This window comes from Talpa europaea, assembly GCF_964194135.1.
Source record: "Talpa europaea genome assembly, chromosome: 4".
Classification (NCBI taxonomy): Eukaryota; Metazoa; Chordata; class Mammalia; order Eulipotyphla; family Talpidae; genus Talpa; species Talpa europaea.
In genome coordinates, this window is record NC_140070.1 from 45,091,001 (window position 1) to 45,114,501 (window position 23,501).

The 23,501-nt window shown below is 34.2% G+C and overlaps 1 protein-coding gene across 1 annotated transcript in view; it reads right to left on the reverse strand.

Moving 5' to 3' along the window:
* The window catches only part of MSR1 (macrophage scavenger receptor 1), a gene marked incomplete at both ends in the record, with an annotated part of 66,811 nt that overhangs the window by 40,580 nt on the left and 2,730 nt on the right, over positions 1-23,501 (reverse strand). Inside the window, 3 exons of the mRNA XM_084231389.1 lie at positions 4,851-4,931; positions 12,872-13,058; positions 15,533-15,939. Of these exons, the coding sequence (XP_084087515.1) occupies positions 4,851-4,931; positions 12,872-13,058; positions 15,533-15,939 (675 nt within the window). The remainder of the gene's footprint in view (positions 1-4,850; positions 4,932-12,871; positions 13,059-15,532; positions 15,940-23,501) is intronic.

Sequence of the window (23,501 nt, forward strand, 5' to 3'; positions counted from 1 at the left end):
AGAAAAATTGTCTGGGTTCAATTTAATAAGGTTAAACACTAAGCACCCACTGCTGGCCTAGCAGGCAGACCTGGGAATCTTGGATAAAGGAATTGATAAGTTTGCCTTGGGAACAAGCGTAAGTCCAACCACCGTGGGCCTCCCTGGTGGCGCAGTGGGTTGAGCACAGTGCTGTGAAGCTGTCCGCAGCCTCAACAGTGCTGGTTCGATACCGGCCGGCCGAAGAGAATCCCACATGGCACAGCAGACCTCTCCTGTCGTGCCCACTGCTCCCCTCAGCAGTGTATTTCTGTCGTCTGCCTGATCTGCTCCCCGCTCTGTCTCTGGCGAATCCTCTCACCTCCTGCGCCTCTGGCTGGTACCCCCAGCTCTTGTATAAAAATAAATAAATCTTTAAAAAAAAAAAAGTATCTCGGTCCTTAAAAAAAAAAAAAAAAAAGACCAGCGACCATGACCAGGAAAATCCAGCCCAGCTCCAGGAATGAAGAAGTAGAGGCCAAGACATGTTTCTGTGTCATAGGCCAGCACCCAAGACCAGACATCTCAGCACAAACTGGTGCAAACTGGTGCCCCAAGTTAGAAAGCTTGCGAAAACAGAGTATGAGAGAGCGCCTCAAATCCTCCTTCGTGTGCAGACTTCTCCCATCTCGCCGGATGCTTTTCTTTTCAATGTATTTCAAAAGATCGGTTCTCCACTCTTTCTCTGGTGAGTTATTTCACCCCCTTGCCTCCAGTCTCACCCCAATATTTCTCCTCACTACAGAGAATGCCTTGGGATCTGCTTTAGAACAAGGTACCAGAAAGAACCTCTCCGATGATGGTTCCTTGAGACAGAGAATATAATTGTGACACAGAGAATATAATTGTGACACAGAGAATATAATTGTTCAACTAGGAGTTATGTTACATTTTCAGTGGATGGACAAATGAATCTATAAATGAAATACATGTAATAATTTTCTAGAAATCACTTGATCATTAGATCTCTATTATGGGACATGTTGAATCAGACTTAGTCTATATAAATTATATAGACTATAGTCTATATAGTTATGTGACTTGTTTGTTCAATGATGTCTGAAAATGTGACTGCTAAATAGAAGCACTCCTTGAATTTTTTTCTAAGACACCAGATTCTCTGTGCTGTCAGATGGCAATTAGCTAATTTTCTGCAATAATCTTGGCAAGGGAGAAGGGTCTGGCACCTGCCTCTAACTCACAGGTAACAGAATTAAATTTTACACAGAATCTCAGCCACAGAATGTTAGAGTTTCAAGGGACCCTACACATTATCCTGTCTAAATCTATCATTTTGTAGCAGCAGGAACAGAACACCAAAGAGATCAAACTGTTCATATAAGGCCGGTCTGATCATTATTCACATAGCTGGTTTGCTAGCTTTTGATTCAGCCTTTTTTTCCTGAGGTCTAGCAGTGGGTTAAGAACATAGACCCTGAAAGCATGCCCATCTGGGTTCAAATACTCACCTGCCACTTATCAGCTGCTTATTGATCTTGAGGAAGTCGTTTAACCTCCTCCCTGTGCTTTGGTAAAATGGTTTTATTATTTGCCTGAATCATATGTTTGATAGGATGACTGAAAGAGCTAATACATGTAAAACACTTTGCAAAACACCAGCCACAGGATAAATGCTTTGTGTTAGCTCTTCTCTTTCCTTCTTGCTCCTCCTCTGTCCCCTCCTCTCTTTCTCCTTCTTCCTCATTCTTCTTCATCTTTATAGTAATATAATCATTATTTTCACCAGCCTTTTGTAAAGGCTGCTAAATTTAGTTTTATTTAATGATATATACATAGTTAACAATGACATTTTTGTATTCATTGGCACTTGTTACCTCCTAAAGAAAACTGCTTTCTCTATTCAGGCATAGAACAACAGCCTGCAGCTGGCAACATTCCCTAAATATACATTTAGGGAGCACTATCCTTGCTGATGCCTGGGGAGAGGGCTTTCTGGGCCACAGACTGGGAGGACAGGTGGTGCAAGGTAAAGAACTGCATGTATATAAACATTACTAAAATGCGGTTTCTGTCTTCTAATATCCACAGTTAGGATGGACTTTATATTTCCCTCCAGAGGCATGGTTCTGCCAGTAAAACATTCAGGTTATGTAAGAAAAGAAAAACAGCACTGGTTGATGATGGAAATTTTGCAGCCAAAGAAGCCTTTGTTTATCTCTCAAGGCACATTATGTAAGTAGCCTCTCTCATCACTACAAGTCAGGCAGTCCTGTTATTGTTCCCACTGGGCAGAAACAGCCCATTAAATGGCCTTGTAAAAGGTTCATTTTGGGGGCCTCCCTGGTGGCACAGGGGTTAAAGACAGTGCTATCAAGTTATCGCCAGCCACCACAGCAGGAGTTGGATCTGCAGTCAACCAAGGAGTAACCCACATGGCACAGCAGACCTCTCCTGCCTCGCCCGCTGCTCCCCTCAGCAGCGTATTTCAGTAGATCTGCCTGTTCTACTCACCACTCTCTCTGGTGAATCCTCTCACCCCCCCAAACCTCTGGCTTACACCCCAGTTCTTATATGCATAAATAAATAAATATTTTAAAATATGAAAGAAAATGTTTTCCTTCGGATTAAGGAGGTATCCTTTCTTTCCCGGGGGAATAACCCTAAAAGTGGCCCCCAAAGTATCTCATATGAAATCAAGAATCCTTGACCATGACACTCATCATTCTTATATAGTCAGTTGTACTGTTAGTACTGTGAAAGCAGAGACACTTTGTGTCTGCACATAGGATCCACAGGACCTTGTGGAGCACTGGGCACAAGAAAAGTACTCAGAACACTTTTTTTTTTTTTTTTTGAGAAAAAAGGTCATTGTACCTGGCATGCTTCCAAGGAAATGACTTTCTGAAATGAATTTTATTGTATTATTTTGAAATTGAAGCATCTGTTTACATAATATTTATCCCAGTACATAAGCAGCAATTATTTTTAATGTATTGATTACTCAGGACCACTAGGAAAGCCACTTGAAGTTTCTCAGATTATCATATCATGGTTGTGAGCCTCGGTGACTTTGGTTTTATCAAGCTAAGTTTAGTGGTCTCAATTGAATATATGCAGGGGGAGAAAGGGGTCAGGAACTTGCTCAAATAGGAAGCAGAATTATCAGGATTGTCCATTCTACACTTTTTACCTCCTGATTCCATTACAAAGTATGGGACAATCAGGCAATCTGACAAAGAACAAACTGAGCAGTTAAACAGGGAAGAATCCACTGGGAGAGATATTTAGTAGCGTGAATACTTTTGCTTTAGTGCAACAAATCAAATGACAATTTAATAATCAAAAAGGCAATTTATTACCTCAACAATGAAATATAACTCTTTTTTATGACAGACTGGAAAATGTGCATTTGTGGAAACAAGCAGTATCAGTAACAACAGACTGATGATGGAATAACAATAACAGGACTGCCTGACTTGTAGTGATGAGAGAGGCTACTTACTTCTTTGGCTGCAAAATTTCCCTCACTAAAAGAATCAAAGAAGTTATACAATGGTATGTGTTTATGGCATTAAGCATTCCAAAAGATACTCCCAAGATGAAGCTTTGTGTGCCAAGTTGTAGCCCACACTGAACTATGATGGAGTCATAAAGCCTGACAGTTGCAATTTATAATGGAGGAGCTGACAGACCTTTGACAATAGCAGCTCTGGCAGCTGATAAAATATTGGTTACTTCCCCTGCTTATAACATTACTGTACCATTGTTAAGATCTGCTGAGTGCTAGTCAAGTAGATTTTCTTTTATTAAAGAATCTTACCTGGCAAGTAGTTTCAAAGGTACACTGACAACCCACCAATTACATATGAGTGTGTAAAATTTTTAAAACATTTTTACTATAAATCTTATATATATATGTATATATACATCTCTACATAAATATTTATTACATATATATTAAGCACAAAGATGTAAAAGTCAGGCAGGTGTCAAATTCATGGTTTTCCTGAAAAATATATTTTTTCTGATGCAATCTGGGCTAATCAAAACATTTATCAGAAACAACATTTTTATATAATTAAAAGAAAGAAAAGATGAAGAATATGGTATTTAGATTTTTGGGGAAGCACAAACCATTCTGGTTATAATTAGATCATGCAATATATTCCCCACTCTCAAAAAACATGCAGTCATTGATTTGCAGCCAAAAACAACATGACAATCATGACTGTCATTGTCTTCTGTACTTTTTGAAAGCAAGGAAAGTTCTTGCTCTTTCTCTTTTTCTGTCTTCTATTATCTTCTTTCAAAATATTTTTTTCAAGATAACATAGATACAAATAATTTGAAACAATTTTGCTCTAAGTAAAATACAGAGAGCAGCTATTGGTAAAGGTAAAAGCATTCTGTATTCCAGTCAATATTTGCATTCATATTTTGTAGATTTAAGCAGATATATTAATGACTATATGCAAATACAATCTAATTTGACTTTAACTCATTGTGCTTTTTGTATCTTTAAAAAGATAACTTGAAATACACTTAATACAAATTTGATTTTCATATCCTTCTTCACATGTAAACTAAATGTACGTCTGCCATATACTGTTTGCAGTCAATTAAACAGAACACCCTTTACTTAAGAACATCCCCCAGGTAATGGTTCCAGCTAAATTATGAAACTTTCTTCAAAAATCAAAAGTATCAGTGCTCACCATACAATTTATTTTAATTAGGTGTTAGTACACTTAATATCCTCCTACACACATATACAATCCACAGCAAACACATCATATATCTATTTTCCATACACACATAGATGTGTGTTATCTAGTCTGTAGTATATGATTAAGTAGTTACTATCACCATACCTATTGCACCTGGAAGGCCTTCTCTACCAGTTGGTCCCATGGGGCCTCTATCTCCTTTTTCACCCGGGGGTCCAGGAGGACCTTTAAAAAATGAATAACAATTATGGATCATAGTTTAAAGCATAGTTAAATAAATGGCATGTGTTAAGACAGTTATATAAGTAAATACAAATACTCTGTTAGTTGTACAATAACAAAATGAATATTATGGCCCTTCCTGAATGAAACCACATTCTACTATTGAATAGTATAATATCTCTTACTGATAAGTATAACTCTAAATTAGATAACCTAATTAGGTATTAAAAACTTTTATGTGCTAAGCACTTTTGTAGGTTTTCAGAATCCAGGAGCAGAGAAATACTGAGTCAATGATAAAACAATTCTAGTATTGTTTCCAGTATTACTAGGCAAATTTCACTACATTATGTTGGATGCTGTGTATAAAATATATAAGTAGAGACTTAAAAATCATGTGTAGGAAAACAAAAACTGTATGTAACAGACAACCAAAAGCCATATGTTGGAAACAACCTTAAATGCAGATATTTGTTAGAACAATGAAGATGAACGTGAGTGGTCATTGTTCAAAAATTGTTATTGAGTAGGATCTGAAGAGTACTTTAAAGAATGAGTAAAATGAAAAGAACAAGAATTCTGAGTAAGTGGAAGAAATATGAGAAAAGGCAGGAAGGTCAAAATAAGGAAGATATTTTTAAGTAAAATGTTACGTAGAATTTTTATGTAGATTTTTAAAAAGATTTATTTTATGTATTTATGCATACAAGAGCTAGGGTATAGGCCAGAGGTGTGGGGGTGAGAGGATTCGCCAGAGACAGAGTGAGGAGCAGAACAGGCAGATCCACTGAAATACACGGAGGGGAGCAGTGGGCAAGACAGGAGAGGTCTGTTGCACCATGTATGTTGGCTCTCTGGCCTGGGATCAAACTCAAGTTGCAGTGGCAGCCTATGGCTTCATAGTGCTGAGACTTAACCTCTTGCACCCCAGGGAAGCCCAATGTAGATGTTACAAAATAAATCAAAGAGATTGCAAAGAAATTTTTGACCACTTGCCTTCACAAGCTCCCAGGTGTCCCCTGAGTACTAATTTAGTTATTGGCCCAGAAAATAGATATCCAGTGACCACCTCTATAGAATGATTGTAGTAGGTGTGTCTTTAGAATTTACAGGTAATCTTAAGTAGTATTCCCATTTTCATATGGATTACACAGGACAATTTGATACTTAATTTAATTCCTTTCATTTAAAGCAGAACACTAAACTATTTTCTTTTTTAAGTCCAAAAGAAGAAACAAATGTGGATGTACCATAGAATAATCAAATAGCTATGTTTTAAAAGAGGCATTTTCAAATTATGTGCTTCAATCACAAACATAGCCCAAGGATAATACATAATTATATTTAGCATCACTGGTTAAAGAGCACAAGTTTACAAATTTTAATCAGGTGGGGAGATTAACATATGAATAATTCTAAGATGAGGCCACATAAGTAGAAATGTCATTTCATGAATAAATACATTCTGTCTATTTTCTCTGCCTCTTTTGAATTCTTTGTCTCTGCTTTTGTCCATTTTCTAATCTGTTCCATTTTTCATGGTCCAAATTGGGTTTTAGGACCTTCTTTTCCTGGATAGTCAAATTTTCAAGATATCATTGCTCTTTTCAATGACAGATTGTTCCTTTTCTTCACATGCCACATTGGGCATAATGTTTTATTATATTTTCACTACAAAAGCAACTCTACTTATTATTGGAAATATATAAAGTCTAGAAAAATATGAGGAAAGCAAAATTCATAACACCTTCATTTTATGATAATAACAATTCTTATTTCTTGTGCCTGCATAATTTTTGAGTAAACATATTTTTCACAAAACAATTTGGAAACTACATACTAGTAGGCATTAAGTAACTAGCAAATTCTAAGCTATAGCATAATGTTGGAGACATATATTTAGGTGTTGCACAAGAAATGTCATGGTTCCTCATCAATGGAAATTTGTATGCATCTCTTATTTCATGCAGAATGCAGTTCTTACCAACAAAGGGTGTTTATCTTCTACACCACGAACACAGCTGCAGTTCATTCATCTCTACACAGTGACGAAGGAGGGGCAAGCAGGACAGAAAGATTCAATTTGCAGCCTGAATTTTGCTGAGTATATTGAAGGGAAGCAAATTCACAGTACTCAAGGATGGGGTTTTGAAAAAAAAGTGCACAAGCAAAGACTTTGATTTAGTAATTAAGGCTCGAAAGTAAGACACAGACATTCCAAGAAAAACTGAAATGTGTGAGACAGGAAACAAGGGACTCACAGACTAGATGAAGGCTCTTAGCCTCTGAGATTAAGAGTTTTCACCATTTCTTTCATAAGTAAAAAATGGGACTCTTTTCATAATCAGTACTTATCCTCTTAGTTATTTGGATGTATCTACATATGGTAACTCTATATAGCTCTAATGTTGAATTATTATTTCAATCATAACAAATGCTTCTGTGTTATTATAAAATTCCAAGTTAAAAAACCTCTCTGTATTTTTTTTAATAAAAATACTGATGCCAGGTATCTAAATCCCAAAGTAAGAAACCAAAAAAGGATTTTCTGTGAAGAATTCTAAGTATGTTACATTTTTATTGCTATTATACTCCATGCAACATTTATCTCACCCCTTTTCACTTTTATACACTATAATATCCTTCTATTGACTAGAACAAACTGTGGAGAGTATCACAATAAGCATTTTTAGTGTCTTTGATATTTTAGGGAGATAGAATTACACAAATGATATAATAATCTCAACTTCTCATATAAAACTTTTGTCACATTATCAAAATACTGTTGATACCTTCCAAATATTACCAATCTTCCAAACGTGGTCTTCTGCTGTAGCTCATATCCTCATCATCCTGCAGTTGGACTATTCTGGAGTTTATTTTTCAATCTGATATGAATGTATTTTATCTATTCTATTCTCATATTTTTATATTTCATTCTGTGTCAGGATAGACACACACACATTTCTTTACAGATAATAGAGATCATATAATACACATATATGTGGATGCATATGATATCCAACTATAAAGAAATGTAACAATCTATTCTGGCATATATTGGGGAAAAGAATGAGAAACTTAAGAGTCTATTGTAATTACCTTCTTTGTTCTGAATTACAATTTATACTCTTCAAAATTCTGTTCCATAATCACATCAGTAACCATCTCTGTGCATTAATAAATGGGCATAATGCTACCTGTCAGCCCCAGTGCTAATGTATATCAAAGGAAATAGATTAATATTGGCCAAAATGTATGACAGCTCTAATTCAAGCAGCCATAAAAATTCACACTATTATTTTTCATCTTTAATACCTTTTTTAACTGCAAAGTTACAGGAATAATTGGTAAATGCTCTAACAATAATTTGACATCAATAATTTCCTCTCTAAAACATATATATATATATAATCTACAACTTGGCTCCCACCCTATGTTTATATTTATGAAAAGGTAAGATTTCTATATATCTACAAGAAATATGCTGATTAATATATTCAGTAATAATAAATGTTATAAATTAAAATTAACCAATTTACTGGAAAAAAACAAACCCAGGCAGTTTGTTATCTAATCTTAACACTGACAAATGAAAAAATACTCAGTTTATACAATATGTCTCTTGGGTTATAGATTATTAAATATTTATCAAAAGCTTATTTTATGACTAGATGCTATAGACACTATAAAAAGAATTACCTAATATTAAGGAACTGTTTCCAAGAAGAAATAACATTTTACTACATGACAACATGATATGTATTATCTTAAGAATTCTCTTGTGAAAGAATACTTAATATTCCACATTGAGCAAATCATAAATATCAGCAGGAGTATGACTATGATGGAACCAGAGAAAGTTGTATATAAGAGGTTAAATATTCAATTAACATGAGAAATAGATAAAACAATTTCAGATACAAACCTAAGATGATAGTTGTTTCGAGTGAAGCAAAAGACAGAAAATAAAAAGGATTGGGAATATTAGAATAACAGTGACAACAATCAAAATATTTGGTATCAATATGGGAAAAGAAGGGGATGAAATATTCAAGTGTAGTTAAGAAACATTATAGAAGACCTTGAGTGCTACAGAAAGCAATACATGCCAAATGAGGAAGTAACAGAGAGACTTTTAGAATCGAGGGTTTCCCATTAGGAAAGCTGTATTCTAAAAGAGTGTAGGAAGCATTATAATCTGAAAGACTGAGACAGGAAATGATTGAGAAGCTACTTAAATCATCTGGCAGAGGAGTGACAAGAATAGTTTACACAAGAAAATTAAGAGAAGGGCCTCCCTAGTGGTGCAAGGGGTTAAGTGCTGCACTATGAAGCAATCTGCAACCTCTGCAGCATGAGTTTGATCCCCCCCCCCAGCAACCCACTTAGCACAGCAGACCTCTCCTGACTCCCCCGCTGCTCCCCTCAGCAGTGTACTTCCGACAGCCTGCCCCTTCTGTTCCCCAATCTGTCTCTGTGCCGTGGACCAGCACAGCAGTAGACGATGAGGCCACCTCAGAGTTGAGAGAAGCGTGCGGGGTGGTCAGGGCGTCGGTAAAAGAAATGACAAACAGACACACTTCAAGAGTGAAAATCTGAGTGTAATTTTCTTTGAGTTTGTGCAGTATATATATATGTTTTCCAAAAGCACAGGAACAATGAATATCAATGAAATCAGCTTGCTCATGGGCTCAGCCTATCACCAACAGGGCAGTGATCTACATCTGGATCTGGACTCAGCCTCATTCCTAAGTAGATAGACCATTAGTTTTGTTTTTAAACTATATAATCACATTTTTTATTAACTACTTTTTTACCTAAACTATATTTTAATTATTACAGGGTTTAGTAATGTTTCATTTGAGTCAGCCTTGTTTTAAGGATTTCATATGATTTTTTAATTAACAAGCAATGACCTTTATAGAAGAAAGAAGGAAGTTTAGAAAGACAATAAGGGATTAAAGTTTGTAGTTCTAGAAAGACTGGATAAGGTTTTTTAGCATTTTTGTAGTGGTTCCTGGTGGTCCTTATCTTTTGATAAGCTTCTGTCTTTTCAGGGAACTTCCCTGTACTTCCCCTGCTTCAGGGTGTTTTGCTGTTCTCTCTCTGCTCACTGGTTGCCCAGCAGGACCTAGGGACGGTTAGCCCTAAAGGTCACTGCAGGGGGAGGTGCAGCATCTCTGGTGAATCCTCTCACCCCCTGCATCTGTGGCCTGTACTCCAGCTCTTGTGTGCATACATAAATAAATCTTAAAAAAAAAAAAAAACAGAATATTAAGAGGTAAACAAGAGTACAGAGAATACAAAAAAATAGAACTAAAGATCCCAGGAGAAAGAATAAAAACAAACCCGGAAGAATGGCAATGCCATTACAAATAACAACTTATTAAGAAGGAAGTGCCAGTTTTACTATACATTCAACACATAAATAATCTGTTACTAGCTATATACTAGGTACTCTTACAGATGTTGGGTAGGGAGGGAGAGATAAGAGAGACAAGACCCATCTTTAAGGAGCTCACATTCTATTATAGAACACAAACCATAAGAACATGAAATAAACAAGCAATTGTGGATATAAACAATGTCAGGTAGTATATGTATGATGAGGAAATTAAAGCAAATAATGATAAAGATAGAAGAGTAGTAAAAGAAGTGGGAGAAATTATCTCTAAAAGGTGACACTGAGTGGAGTCAATGAGGAGCAGATATCCAAGAGAAGAACATTTTAAGAGAGAGAAGGAAACTAATGCATATTTTGAACAGCAAGAAGTGAAACTAGCACTTCCTCCTTACTGATTTACACTTTTTAGTGGCATAACATGTTTCCGGATTTCCAGACTAGTCAAAGGAATGCAAGACGGGAGATCAGAAAATAAGGGAAGATTAGGTAGTCAAGTGGCAGACCAAGTAATTCAGATTTTATTTCCAATCCAATGGGAATACACTAGAAGATCTTAAGCATTGAGTGAAAATAGGTATAACAATGTATATTTTATAGTACTCTTTTATTCTATCCAAAGGGATTAAGAAAAAAATCAGGGAAACCAACAGGGAAACTGATCAAGGACACTAGATTGAATTAGAATGGTAGTAGAGAAAAGAGTAAGAAGGGTATTTGAAAAATTGTATCAAAAAAAGTTAACAGGACTCAGAGGTGGAATTGATGTAGGGAGTGAGAGAGAAATCAAAGACAGTTTTCAAGGATTTGGAGCTGACAATGATGTAACTGGCAGATTATGATTATTGTTTCTCTTACTAGTAATATAAAATTTTAAAATTTTACTTTAGTTATGTGAAAACATAAATTCGTAGAGGTTTGAATCCATGCCCATAAAGGAAATACAAAGAATAAAACCAACTTTAATGAATGTAAAAAAAAAAAAAAAGAAAATGAGAAAACAGAAAACAATTTTATGGTAAACATACAAAACAAAACTTAATAGATATGGAAATTTAGAATAAGAAGATATAAGACAAATTTAATTAGAGTTGCATAGGAAATGTCAGAATTGTGAAGAAAAGACATTCAAGAAGATTAGAATTGATAATATTCCAGAACTGATGACAGATTTAAATATACAAATATAGGAATTAAAACAACTGCTAATTGAATAAAGAAGGTTGGTTAAATCACTGGTATTAAAGACAATGAAGGACCAGCACATTGGTAGAGGTCATTTTTAACACAGTAAGCAAAGCCAAAGCCTAGAAACAATATCTCTAAAATACTGATAGAAACAGCAAAAATAGCTCTCAGCTTACAAATGATGTATGTGGTCACACAATTTTAAAGATCAAGGACAAAACAGAGAAAATTAAATCAGAAGATCTTATCTGTCACCAACAGACTTCCTCTAGCTGAGTTTCCAAAATATTAATATATACTTCAGGAGGAAGAAAAGTATCCCAGAAATATGTCTGAGATGCACTTAGAAAGGGGACAAATTCATAAACTCATGGACAAATCCAAATACTATCTGTATGATGTAAGAAAAATAATATTGTCCAAAAACTTACAAAACAGAAATGAACTATACTCAGAAACAACAGGAAACCAGGAAAAGTGGTCATCGGCAAAGCATTTTAAGTTCCTTGTATATTTCAGGGTGAAAGTGAATATTTTTTGGTATACTTGGTACAGAGAAAAACTGAGAGAAAATATCTTAATTTATAAGTAGACAAGAAAACAAGGAAACACAGGACTAGACAAAAAAAAAGTACAAAATAAAAAAATACAGTGAAAAGAGATAATCAAATTGCATAATTAAAAACTATTCAAAATATTTAAGATGTAAATAATAACTAAAAGCTAGTGTAAAAATATATGAGTGTATATTAATTTAAAAATTTGTAAGTAAAATCCAACCATTTTACTAACGGAAACTGAAGAAAAATCAATAAATTCACTCTACTTTGGAGTGTTCAAAAGATAGTTCTACTAAATAAAGCCAGTACGGAGTAAGAAAGAAAGAAAGATTGGATAGTAAAAAAATAATAATGACAAGCTTGATTTATGGACAGGTAGAGAACTTGGTGTCTTATAGAAAACTCATATCCTTCTTAAGTGCATATGGGCTATGTGGAACAATTACTCATTAGATCTTGGAGAATTTTAAATTTTTATCCCTTTTTTTTTTTTTTTTGCGGGACCCTAGCCGGTGGCTGGGGATCAAACTGGTGCTGCAGAGGCTGTGGGCAGCCTAGCAACCCAGCGCTTAACTGCTGCAACACCAGGGGAGGCCCTATCCCTTTTATTTTAAGATACCAGGATACTATTACCATGTCTTGATATGATCAAAAGATTCCTTCCTCTGAATAATTAAAATAAATGCATTCTCCACAACTATTTTAAATCATAAGATTTTTGAATACCAAATCCTGTATATAACAGTATATTTTAATATATCATTTTCTGGAGTAAAGAGGAGATATTTTACCTTGAATTAAGCTGATATTTTTCAATGTCTGAGAATGTTCCCAGTCTTTCAGTCTGAGATCATTAGTGATGTTATTCAGTAGTTTTACTTCTCCTTTTATTTCCTGTTCCAAATGTTCTTGTTTTTCTTTCACAGACATAATTTCTGCTGATGCATTGTACACACGCTCCTCTAATTTTTTTATCTCCTGTGAAATACAAGTATCCACAATTCTGTTATACATGTAATTCTCAAATATTTAACTTTGAGAAGCTCTGAAAGTCAGGTTTTTCTTTTAAGATATAATACTACAGGTAGATTATGGAATACAAACATGGAAATTAAAGAATGCTTTAATGGTAATTCTTTTTGTTTTTTTTTTAATACAAGCACTGGGTTCAGTCAGAAGCGCAGGAGGGTGAGAGAATTCACCAGAGCCAGGGCGGGGAACAGAACAGGCAAACTGATGAAGTACACTGCTGAGGGCACCAGCGGGTCAGGAGAGGTCTGCAAGCCCTGTGGGACCCTTGCCCAGCGGCGCCACAAGGGAGGTCCGATAAATGTTTGGTTTTTAAGCATTTCCTTTTTGACTGAATGGCTGAAGTTTCACACACCTCTCCCTACAAATCAGTTGAATATATGAGAGCTATGTTTCTATTCCCAATTAGATAGATGTCAAAATACACCTGTGTTCTTCCATCTTGCCAATCTTTTCCCTCATCTCATTTCACTGTTCTGTTTTCAAGTGATATTTCTTTTTCTTTCCTTCCAACTGAATTAGTTACTACTTCTAAAACTGATATTTTATTTATGTCTGTCTCCACATTCTTCAAGACTATTGACAGTTTTTGCCTTTTACATTTCTCTAACCTTCCACACCCTCAGTCTTTGATATTTCCATAGCATTTTCAATGCTTGGATACTTATTAACCATATGGGAAACACTGACATTCAGATTTTGGAAGATGTGACATGAAATAAACATAGAATATCAAGGCTGGTATTGTGTTTGTAGTTCAACAGAATTCCCATATTTAAATATCAATGCCATGGCCTTCTATCATCTTATAAGAACCATGTAAAAAATGTAAAAGTTCTGAATGATTGCACTTTATAATAGTAAAGATCTAGATTATAATTTCCTTTATTTACTTTATAAATAGTAATTATGTAGATTATTCTTTGTCAACTTGTTTAGTCTACTCTCTATTCAATATTTTACTTGATTTTCATTTGACATTATTGATTTTAGAGACATATCTTTACTCAATGGCACCCATTTTTAAAAATCTCTACTGTATAATATTATATCTATACAGAAAATAAATCCATCAATTAAGAACGGGTCTATTCAAGTAATATCTACTACAAAAATCCCATCAGTGGTTAGCTAGTAAGGGTAATTTTGTACACTTTACATTATGATTTTAAACCTTACATATTTTGTAATATAAAAATTAGCTTTTCATATAAATAGTGAAATTTTAGTTATTTGTTAATTTTTCATTGAGATGAGAAATTGTAATTACCCAACATAAATTATAATTTTTCAAATAAATAGCTTGCTTCTTAATTTCTTTCTCATAAATACAAAGTAACATAAAAGGGTTGGCCACAGGATACTCTAGAGCAGAAATGAGAAAATAGGAAGCAATGGACTGAAGACTGTTTTTGAAAATAAAAATTAATTAGACCACACCTTTACACATATGTCTACATATTTTTTATGGTTGCTTTTGTGCAACAATGATAGAGTTGAGTTGCTGTAACAGAGACTGTGTGGTCCTTAAAGAGTGAACTGTTTATCTGGCCCTTTGTCAAAAATTGTTCTAGAATATGTCATGTTCTCTCGTCTTGTATATTTGATCCTATCCTGATAATAAACTTGTTTGCATTGTTCCAAATTTAATTCTGTAATATAGTTATCTTTACATATAAAGACTTACAGATAAATATTGGGAGTGGCAAATATACTATACAGAAACTTAGATTTTGTAGGTTATCCATGTAAGTAAGATTTCCATTCCTTTGATGAAGAAATTTTGGATCTGCTGTAAAGTTTACAAATACAGATAAAATTTACAAATCTCTCAAGATTTCTTAAGATGATATAAATTTGATTGGTTCAGACAGTTTAAAGAAGTATCTAACAAGGGCCTCCCTGGTGGCATAGGGGTTAAGACGCAAACTATGAAGCTGTCTGTGGCCACTACAGCAAGAGTTCTATCCCCCCGCTGGCCAGGGAACAACCCACATGGCGCAGCAGACCTCTCCTGACTCATCCACTGCGCCCCTCAGCAGTGTGTTTCAGTCAATCTGCCTGTTCTGTTCCCCACTTTATCTCTGGTGAATCCTCTCACCTCCCCATACCTTTTCCCTGTACCCCAGTTCGTGTATGCATAAATAAATCTTTAAAAAGAAGTATCTAACAAGAATTATAAAATTAAAATTCTCTAAAAGAGTCAATATCCTATTAAAAAAAATCCCCACTTTACTGGGAATCTAGAGAAGGCATTTGCTAAATATACTTCAAACCCTCTTATAAGCTTGTTAGAAGAGTCAACATAAATAAGATGATGTTGACAGAGGTTTTGCAACATTTGTTTTCCTGGACTACCTGAGAAGATAGGATCTAGACAGATTCAAACCCAGCAGGTGACCACTCTACACAAAAAATCTTACCTCTCCTTGTTTAAATGTATTCTCTTGGATTTTGCTATTCAGTGTTTCAATATTGAGTTGCAAATCAATCAATGTGGTATTCAGACTTATTAATGACTTGGACATCTCATCTATTGTGTTTCCATGTCCCTTGGCTGTGGAAACCAAGGTACTTAGCTGGAAGAAAAGATCATTAAATCTTTGGTCATTCATCATACTGAAATTCTGGAAATTCTCTGATTTGACGAGATTGGATTCTGATTCTGAAATATATTGGATTTTCTTTTCCATGTTGTTCATTTTCTCTGCAACTTGAAATCTCATTTCATCTTCATAGTTGTTTCCTATTCCAGTGAGATTTTGAGATACGCCATTCACATTCTTTGAAATGACTGAGCAATTCTTCATTTCCCAAGGCAGGAATTGAGCTGCATATTTAAGTAAAAGTAAACAGTCATGACCTACATCTAAATGCATACACCATTCCATTACACACCATTTTATATCATTCACTTTTTATCATTTCATTCCCATCCACTCTAACATTCTGAATACTATTCTAAAAGAGATTTATTTTTATTCTTTTAATATAAATAATCTGTATGACAATAGATATATTACTGAGAGTAAGCAGTACCCTTTATCCACTCTCATACAAATTTATTACAGGATTGTCATTTTTCTTTGAGTTGCTGCTTATATGAATCTTTTGGTCATTGCAGCTGACTCTTCTGTAAGAGAAAATTCTAGAGTATGAAGTACATTGTATCTTACTTCTCCAGCCTCATCTTAGGATAAAATGACTTAATGGTTAACATAGTATCTGAAATAAGCATGTTTGATAGGTTAGCTATTTAAAGATAAATGACGAAGACAAACATAATAGTATGTTGTAAAAATATAATATTAGTGTTCTCTATTGTATGAATACAGTTGTTTCATATTCCACATCCTATCGCTAAAACTGAAAGAGAACTGTCACTTACAGATTATATATGCCTAATTTACAGCAGGTAAAAATTAGGCAAATAAGTTTTCTTAAATATTATTTTTATAAGACTCTCTTTATTTATTGTGAAACATATATATTCCTAGCAGAAAAATTGAAAATATGAGTAATAGTAAAATACTATCAAGCTCACCATCTTGAGTTAACTGTTGTCATTTTGATATGTATAGTAAATCTGGCTCTGTTTCCAAAATCATAATATTTTTACAAAAACAAGATTACATTTAATAAGTAATTTGGAAACTACTTTAAATAAGTACTAACCTTAAAGAATTTAATATTATTTACTATTGTTTGAAAGTAATTTTAATAATTATATTTTATTCTGGGTACAGACCTATTTTATTTAATAAAGTGTAACCACTTAGTTTCCTTCTATTTTCACTAATGTAAATGCTTTGATGAACAAACTTGTGACTAATTATTTTCTAAAGAAAAAATTCTATTAAAAGGTATTTGGGGGATATTCAGAGGTATTGATATATATTTCCAAATAAGCAAGTGTTTCTAACTAATCATTCTGAAAGGATCTAGAGTAGTGTGTTCATTGTCTTAAAAAATAAAAAGCATAAACATTAATTTTGCAGATAAAATATAATTACAGGCAATAAAGAAAATGTTAAACATCTTTTTTATCACTAGTCAGTAAATATTAAGATTTGATTATATTGTTTTCCCTATCTCTTTGTATATTTATTGCTACTATTCCTATACACATATGAATTCATATACACATATGAATATATACATACATACACACACATACATACATACACATTTATATAAGCCTCTAATTTCTTTTTTGTTGAATTCCATATTTGATCATAATTGAGCTATAAAGAACAACCTCATATGGTTAAAAAATATGTGTTTTATAAAATATCAGCAATGCTCCCCAAGTGGCCTGGTAATGACAATGGTGTTGTGAATCACTGGTTTCTAAATTCTATCCCTACACCAGTGCAGAGAAGGCTACCTCAGAAAAAAAAAAAAAAAAAAAAGTCAGTTTTCTTAATAAAATTGTTATGGCCAGAGTACCAGTTTCATATGTTTTTCAGAATTAAATGACATAACAAGAAAACATTTAGTTCCACTCTTCACTCAGAGTAGTTGTAGAAACGAGAGCTTAGAGTTACAATATCCAGCTCCTGGAATGTAGTTTCACTCAATTATCATCTAGGTTATTCTGGGTGAGTTCCTTATCTTGTACTTTCTTAGGTTTCCTGAATGATCTAATACAATAACTATCTCAACATTGTGGTGCTGAGTGAGGATAAACGAGATAAGGCACATGAATCTCCTAAGATAAACAGGGTACAAGTGAAAACTATTGAAATTAAAGTACCAATATTTCAGGGAAGATGGTGTCAGAAGCTCCCTGTTTCACTCCCAGGAGGATAATCTAAGGTTGTTCAGACGAGCACTGACTTCAAGGATCCCATGACTTGGGATGAAATGGAGCACCTCCTGTATATTGGAGACCCCCACTGAAGGTGACGGAAGGGACACTAAGGAAATTCAACTTTACAAACAAAAGGCAGATAAAGAGGGGCTTCAGAGACTGCAGTCAGGTAGGAGGGTCTGCAGTGAAAAATACAGCATATGGGGTAGCACTGTCCCTCTCCACCCCTTTGGAACACAAACTGATCCTGTAAAGCAGCACTGAGAACCTAGCACCAGATGCAGACACACGTCTTAAAACCCAGAGAGGAGGGCTATTAGGGGTACCACAAATGCAAACTGCCCGTGCATACTACTTTCACCGGTGACTGGATACATCCAGGTCACTCACCCAAGGCCTGATTCAGCAGTTACAGATCAGTTCTCCCCAACATGCACCTCCATTTCCTAGAAAAGTGGAAGATCTGCATTCTGAAGACACTATGTCAACTTAAAAAATATGGCAACTTACATAACAATGAAATGCTGAAATGGAAAAACACAATACATGCCACATATAGTCCGCAAGGGAATATTTCGCCACAGAGAGAACAAATCTACAGAGTTCAACCACATTGATATGGAAGATCTTGCCTTCCTATCAGATAGAGAGTTCAAAATTGCCACAATAAAGACATTCAAAGGAATGGAAGAAAAGTGATAAAAGATATATAAGAAAACCCAGAAAAACAAATGAAAGTTTTTAAAAATAAAATGAACAGATGATTGAAATTGAATCTTTAAATAAGTAATTAATGGCAATGCAGAATGTAAAAGGATCATTAGAAAAGATTAAACAACTCTGGAGAAAGCTATGGAAGCAGAATAGAATAAATGGAAGATCATATCAGTTATCGCAAATGGTAATGCACAAAGTATCCAGGTGGAAGAAGAAAAACAAATGCAAAGAAAAAAAACATGAAGAAACACTTCAACAATTACCTGGCCCCATGAGGAAAGGCAATGAGAGAATGATGGGTATTCCAGAAAGGGAAAATCTACCATCTGATTCATCGTTTCTGCTCCTAGGTATCTATCTGAAGAATGCAAAAACACTAATATGAAGGGATATATGCACTCCCTTCACTGGGAGTTATTATAACTAGATATGTTCTAGATATAATATAACCTAGATATAACCTAGATATGTTCACTGCAGCACTATTTATAATAGCCAAGCTATGGAAACAAACTAAGTGACCAAAGACAGATGAGTAGATTAGGAAATTATGGTATACACAAAATGGAATACTTCTAAGCTATAAAAAAATGATAAAATTATTGACTTTTGCAACAACATGGATGGAACTGGAGGGATTATGCTAAGTGAAATGAGTCATGAGGATAAAGACAAATACCAGAAGTTGTCATTTATATGTGGAATACTGCAAACCAAAACAAAGGGTCAGGTAAAATCAAACTATTAAGAAATCCTAGAAGCCTGACTATAAAATTTACAATACCAGAAGGGGAAGAAGAGTAGGAAGAACAAAGAAGAGAGGAAAGAACAAAGTCACAGTGAACTATGGTGGAGGACTTTCAATGCCTTAGGACTTTCAACACCTGAAGTATGTGAGCCTGTACTTCTAAATCACATAAAATTTTGTAAACCAATGATATCTCAAAAGCTAAGGATCCTTACTAACATTAAATTAAATGAAATTGAACAGAACTACCAGGATATATCAACTTAGCATTGAGTAGTTTTATACCAGCATTTACATATATATCTATATATCTCTTCTAGGTATGCATAACTCTATTTCTTATTTTGAATTGTGTCAAAAATGTTGAAAGCTCCTGGCTGCGTGGATGCATGTTGTGGATATGTTTTAACCCCACAAATTCCATTTTTTAAATTAATTAATGCTTTGAAGTTACAATGCACTATAATATACAAGTTTCAGGTGTGCATTATTATCCATTCAGTTTTGAATAAAGAAATATTGACTGATTACAAAAGAAAAAAATTAAAGTATCTTACATATTTTTCATGAACATTATTATCTTAATCCTAGAGAACATTGTCTTCAACACCTTTAAAGAAACTGATTTATTATGGTTGCTATTGTAGATTTTATATACTACAAAGTAAGTATTAAGATATCATGCAAGTTAATCCCAATAAAAAAATCATATTTTCCCATTACATTGTTTTTAAAGTTAACATATTTAATAAAAGTATGTAACCACCTTTTTATATCATTCACAACAAAGACTACATTGAGTATGCATCATTTTATGTAATTTATCAGTAAATTGGACAGAAAATATATTTCTTAATTAGATCTCACCACATTTACTAAATTTAGAATGTGTGCCAGTTTTCACTGGACAGTCTCATTTATGTATCCATCAACTCTCTATGGTTTATTTCTTTATACTATATCTATATCTGTCTATCTATCTATCTTAGTACCATTAAATTAACTATGGGAATAGAACACTGATTAGGAATAGATTTTTACATTAATAATTGAAAACCCAAACTAACAAATTTTACAAAACTATTTCAAAATTTTCCCTTAAAATTGTCCTTTTATGATAATTACTGCTTCTTTTAGGTAGCAGTTACAAAACCCAGGTTTTGAATTAGAGTCTTGTGGGTTAGCAATTCTTGCCCTTTCCTTTGTTAAGTTGTGACCTTGGGTAAGTTATTCTGTCAGCTCTTCTGTTTAACTGTTTATAAAAATGGGATACTTATAGCTATGTTTAAATAATTATATGAGCTAATAGTTAAAAGTGCTGAGATCACCTCCTGGACTATAATAGGCATTTGATAATTTTCAAGTTTTTTGTTATTATTAATATTTTGGATTCAATATCTGTGATTTATACAGCTCTTTTTCCAATATTGGTAATGGCAGGAATTAATATAGTATAATAGAAAATTTTCCAATGAACATAGTAGTCTTTGTGATTTATTCTACTAAGCAGATTGATCTCATTGCTTAACAATATAATTTTACATTCACTGAAAGAAAATTCTATTTCATATAGTTAAAGCAAATCTTTTCATAGGACGGAAAGGGAAAACTTGGTCTGACAAAATATCACATGACCAAACATTTTTTTTTAGAAATTCATGAACACGTTTTTAGTGAGCACCTACTAAGTACACCAGTCACTGTTCACAGAGCTGGTGATACAGCAGAAGACAAAACATAAATAAAAAAAAATTAAAATTGGCCTCCCCGGTGGCGCAGCAGTTGAGCGCTGGGTTGCGAAGCTGCCCGCAGCCCCTGCAGCGCCGGTTCGATCCCCGGCTGCTCCCCGGCCCCCGGAGGAGGGTCCCACATGGCGCGCAGACCTCTCCTGCCTCCTGCTGCTCCCCTCAGCAGTGTACTTCGGTCCTTCTGCCTGCTCTGCTCCCCGCTCTGGCTCTGGTGAATTCTCTCACCCTCCCGCGCTTCTGACATTACCCAGTGCTTGTATAAATAAATAAGTAAATCTTTAAAAAAAAAAAATAAATAAGGAAGAGAAAATACACTTTAAAAAAAATTAAAATTCCTGCTCTTTCAGAGCTCCTGGAGCTTACAAGCTAGTGAAATTAAAAAAAAAAAAAAAAAAAAAAACTAACTCATGGGAGAAATGATCAAGTTATAAGCCAAAGAACAAATCTTCTGAAAAGAAACAAAAGGCATTCCCTTCATGTTTAAGTCAGGAAAAAAAAAATGAAGTCACCCCAAAAGACAGCTTCCTGACCCATGCCTGAGAACACAAAGGCTCGCTGTTTCCCCTCTACCATAGTCATGGTGGAGAGGACATGCACAGGGCTCCCCCAGGAGGGTACACCAGGGCATATATCTATCCCAGAACCAACAGCATTTCCAGTCAAAGAGTAAAGCAACGGCTGTGCAAGAATCAAGACAATCTCAAATATGAAACTCAATGAAGAGTTACATGACTTGCAGGTCACATAAAATAAACATGAAACCAATATTAAAATGTTTATAGCACATAGTCAAGATATTAAAATAAGGATGGGGAAATGATTTTTTTGCTGGATTCTTAGCCAAAAAAAATGATAAAATAGAAATTGACTATTTAAAGGTAAAATTTATGACTAAGCATTTTTATTTGACATCAAGTTTAACATGAATTGACAATAAAGGCTAGATTTTGTTTACAGATTGAAAACACAACATTACTTGTTTTCCCAAATCCAGAAATGAAAACTATTTTAATTCTTTCTTTAAAATTTGTAAACTATTATTCTGTTCATATTTTCAAGTGTTATTTCCCTTCATTATCTTAAGATAGATGGCATTTTGTGACTTACTTTTTATTTCATATCTGAAGAGACAAACTTGCATGGTTTGTAGAAAGAATGAGAGGTATATCTGCTTCTATAAATAACTTTACTTTTTCATGCTGCTTATATCTTCTATTAGCAACCAAAATTTTATATTATTTTGAGCTAAAGAATTTTAAGTATATCAATAATAATTTATGTATATGTATATAGTAATCCTAGGTCATACTTTGTTGTCCAGAGATATTATTATATTGTTATACTATAACAGAGACTCAACTTATTCATGAAAAGATAGTATGTGGAATAAATTTTATAATTAAGAAAACATCTTTCAATGTAAAAAAAAGGTAAAGAGTTTTTATTTTTACTTTTTTAAAGATTTATTTTTATTTATACAAGAACTGGGGTATAAGCCAGATGTGCAGGAGAGTGAGAGCATTCACCAGAGAGAGTGGGGAACAGAACAGGTGGAGTCACTGAAATACACTGCTGAGGGGTGCAGCGGCCAAGACAGGAAAGGTCTGCTGTGCCATGAGGCTATCTCCCTGGCCAGGATTGAACCCACGCTGCAGAGACTGTAGATAGCTTCACAGCACTGCGTTCAACCACTTGTGCCACCAGGGAGGCCTAAAGAGTTTTTATATGGAGCTTTTTCTTTCATTCATCAGTTTAAATAGATAAATTTCAATTATTTTGGGGATATATTTTGTATATATTTGTAATTTATGATATCAAGTAGAGATGAGATATGTATTGAATTTTACTTCCACTTTGGAAAATATTCTGATCTACAACTTAAATTTGTAAGTGGACCATCCGTTGTTTATTATTCAAGTATGACATGCACATTGAAATCTGTTCCAAATTTTGGTAAATTGGGTGCTAATGTGGACTCATAAGAATTGAACATTTTTAGCTTCTTGTCAATCTTACTGGGTACCTGTTGCAATTTTAGGGAACAAATTACTTCAATTATTTTCAATGCTAGAACAAGTTTGTTGACTTGGTAGTATTTTCTAATAGCTCAGAGACTTTGAACATGGCTAGAAAGCGGAATTCTTTTTTTAAATTATTTGATTTTTAATTGATCTATTATTTGGATACTATCATCAAGTATTACCACCTATAGTCCACCACCATAGTCCATTTGCACTTTCTTCTTTCTTTGTACTTACCCCTCCCCAATAAAACCCCTCCTTGAGTCTTCAGTTCTGTAGCCAGCCTTCAAGGGTTAGTTTTTAAGTGTGTCTTTATCTGACTCTTAGATTAGTTATTTTATATTC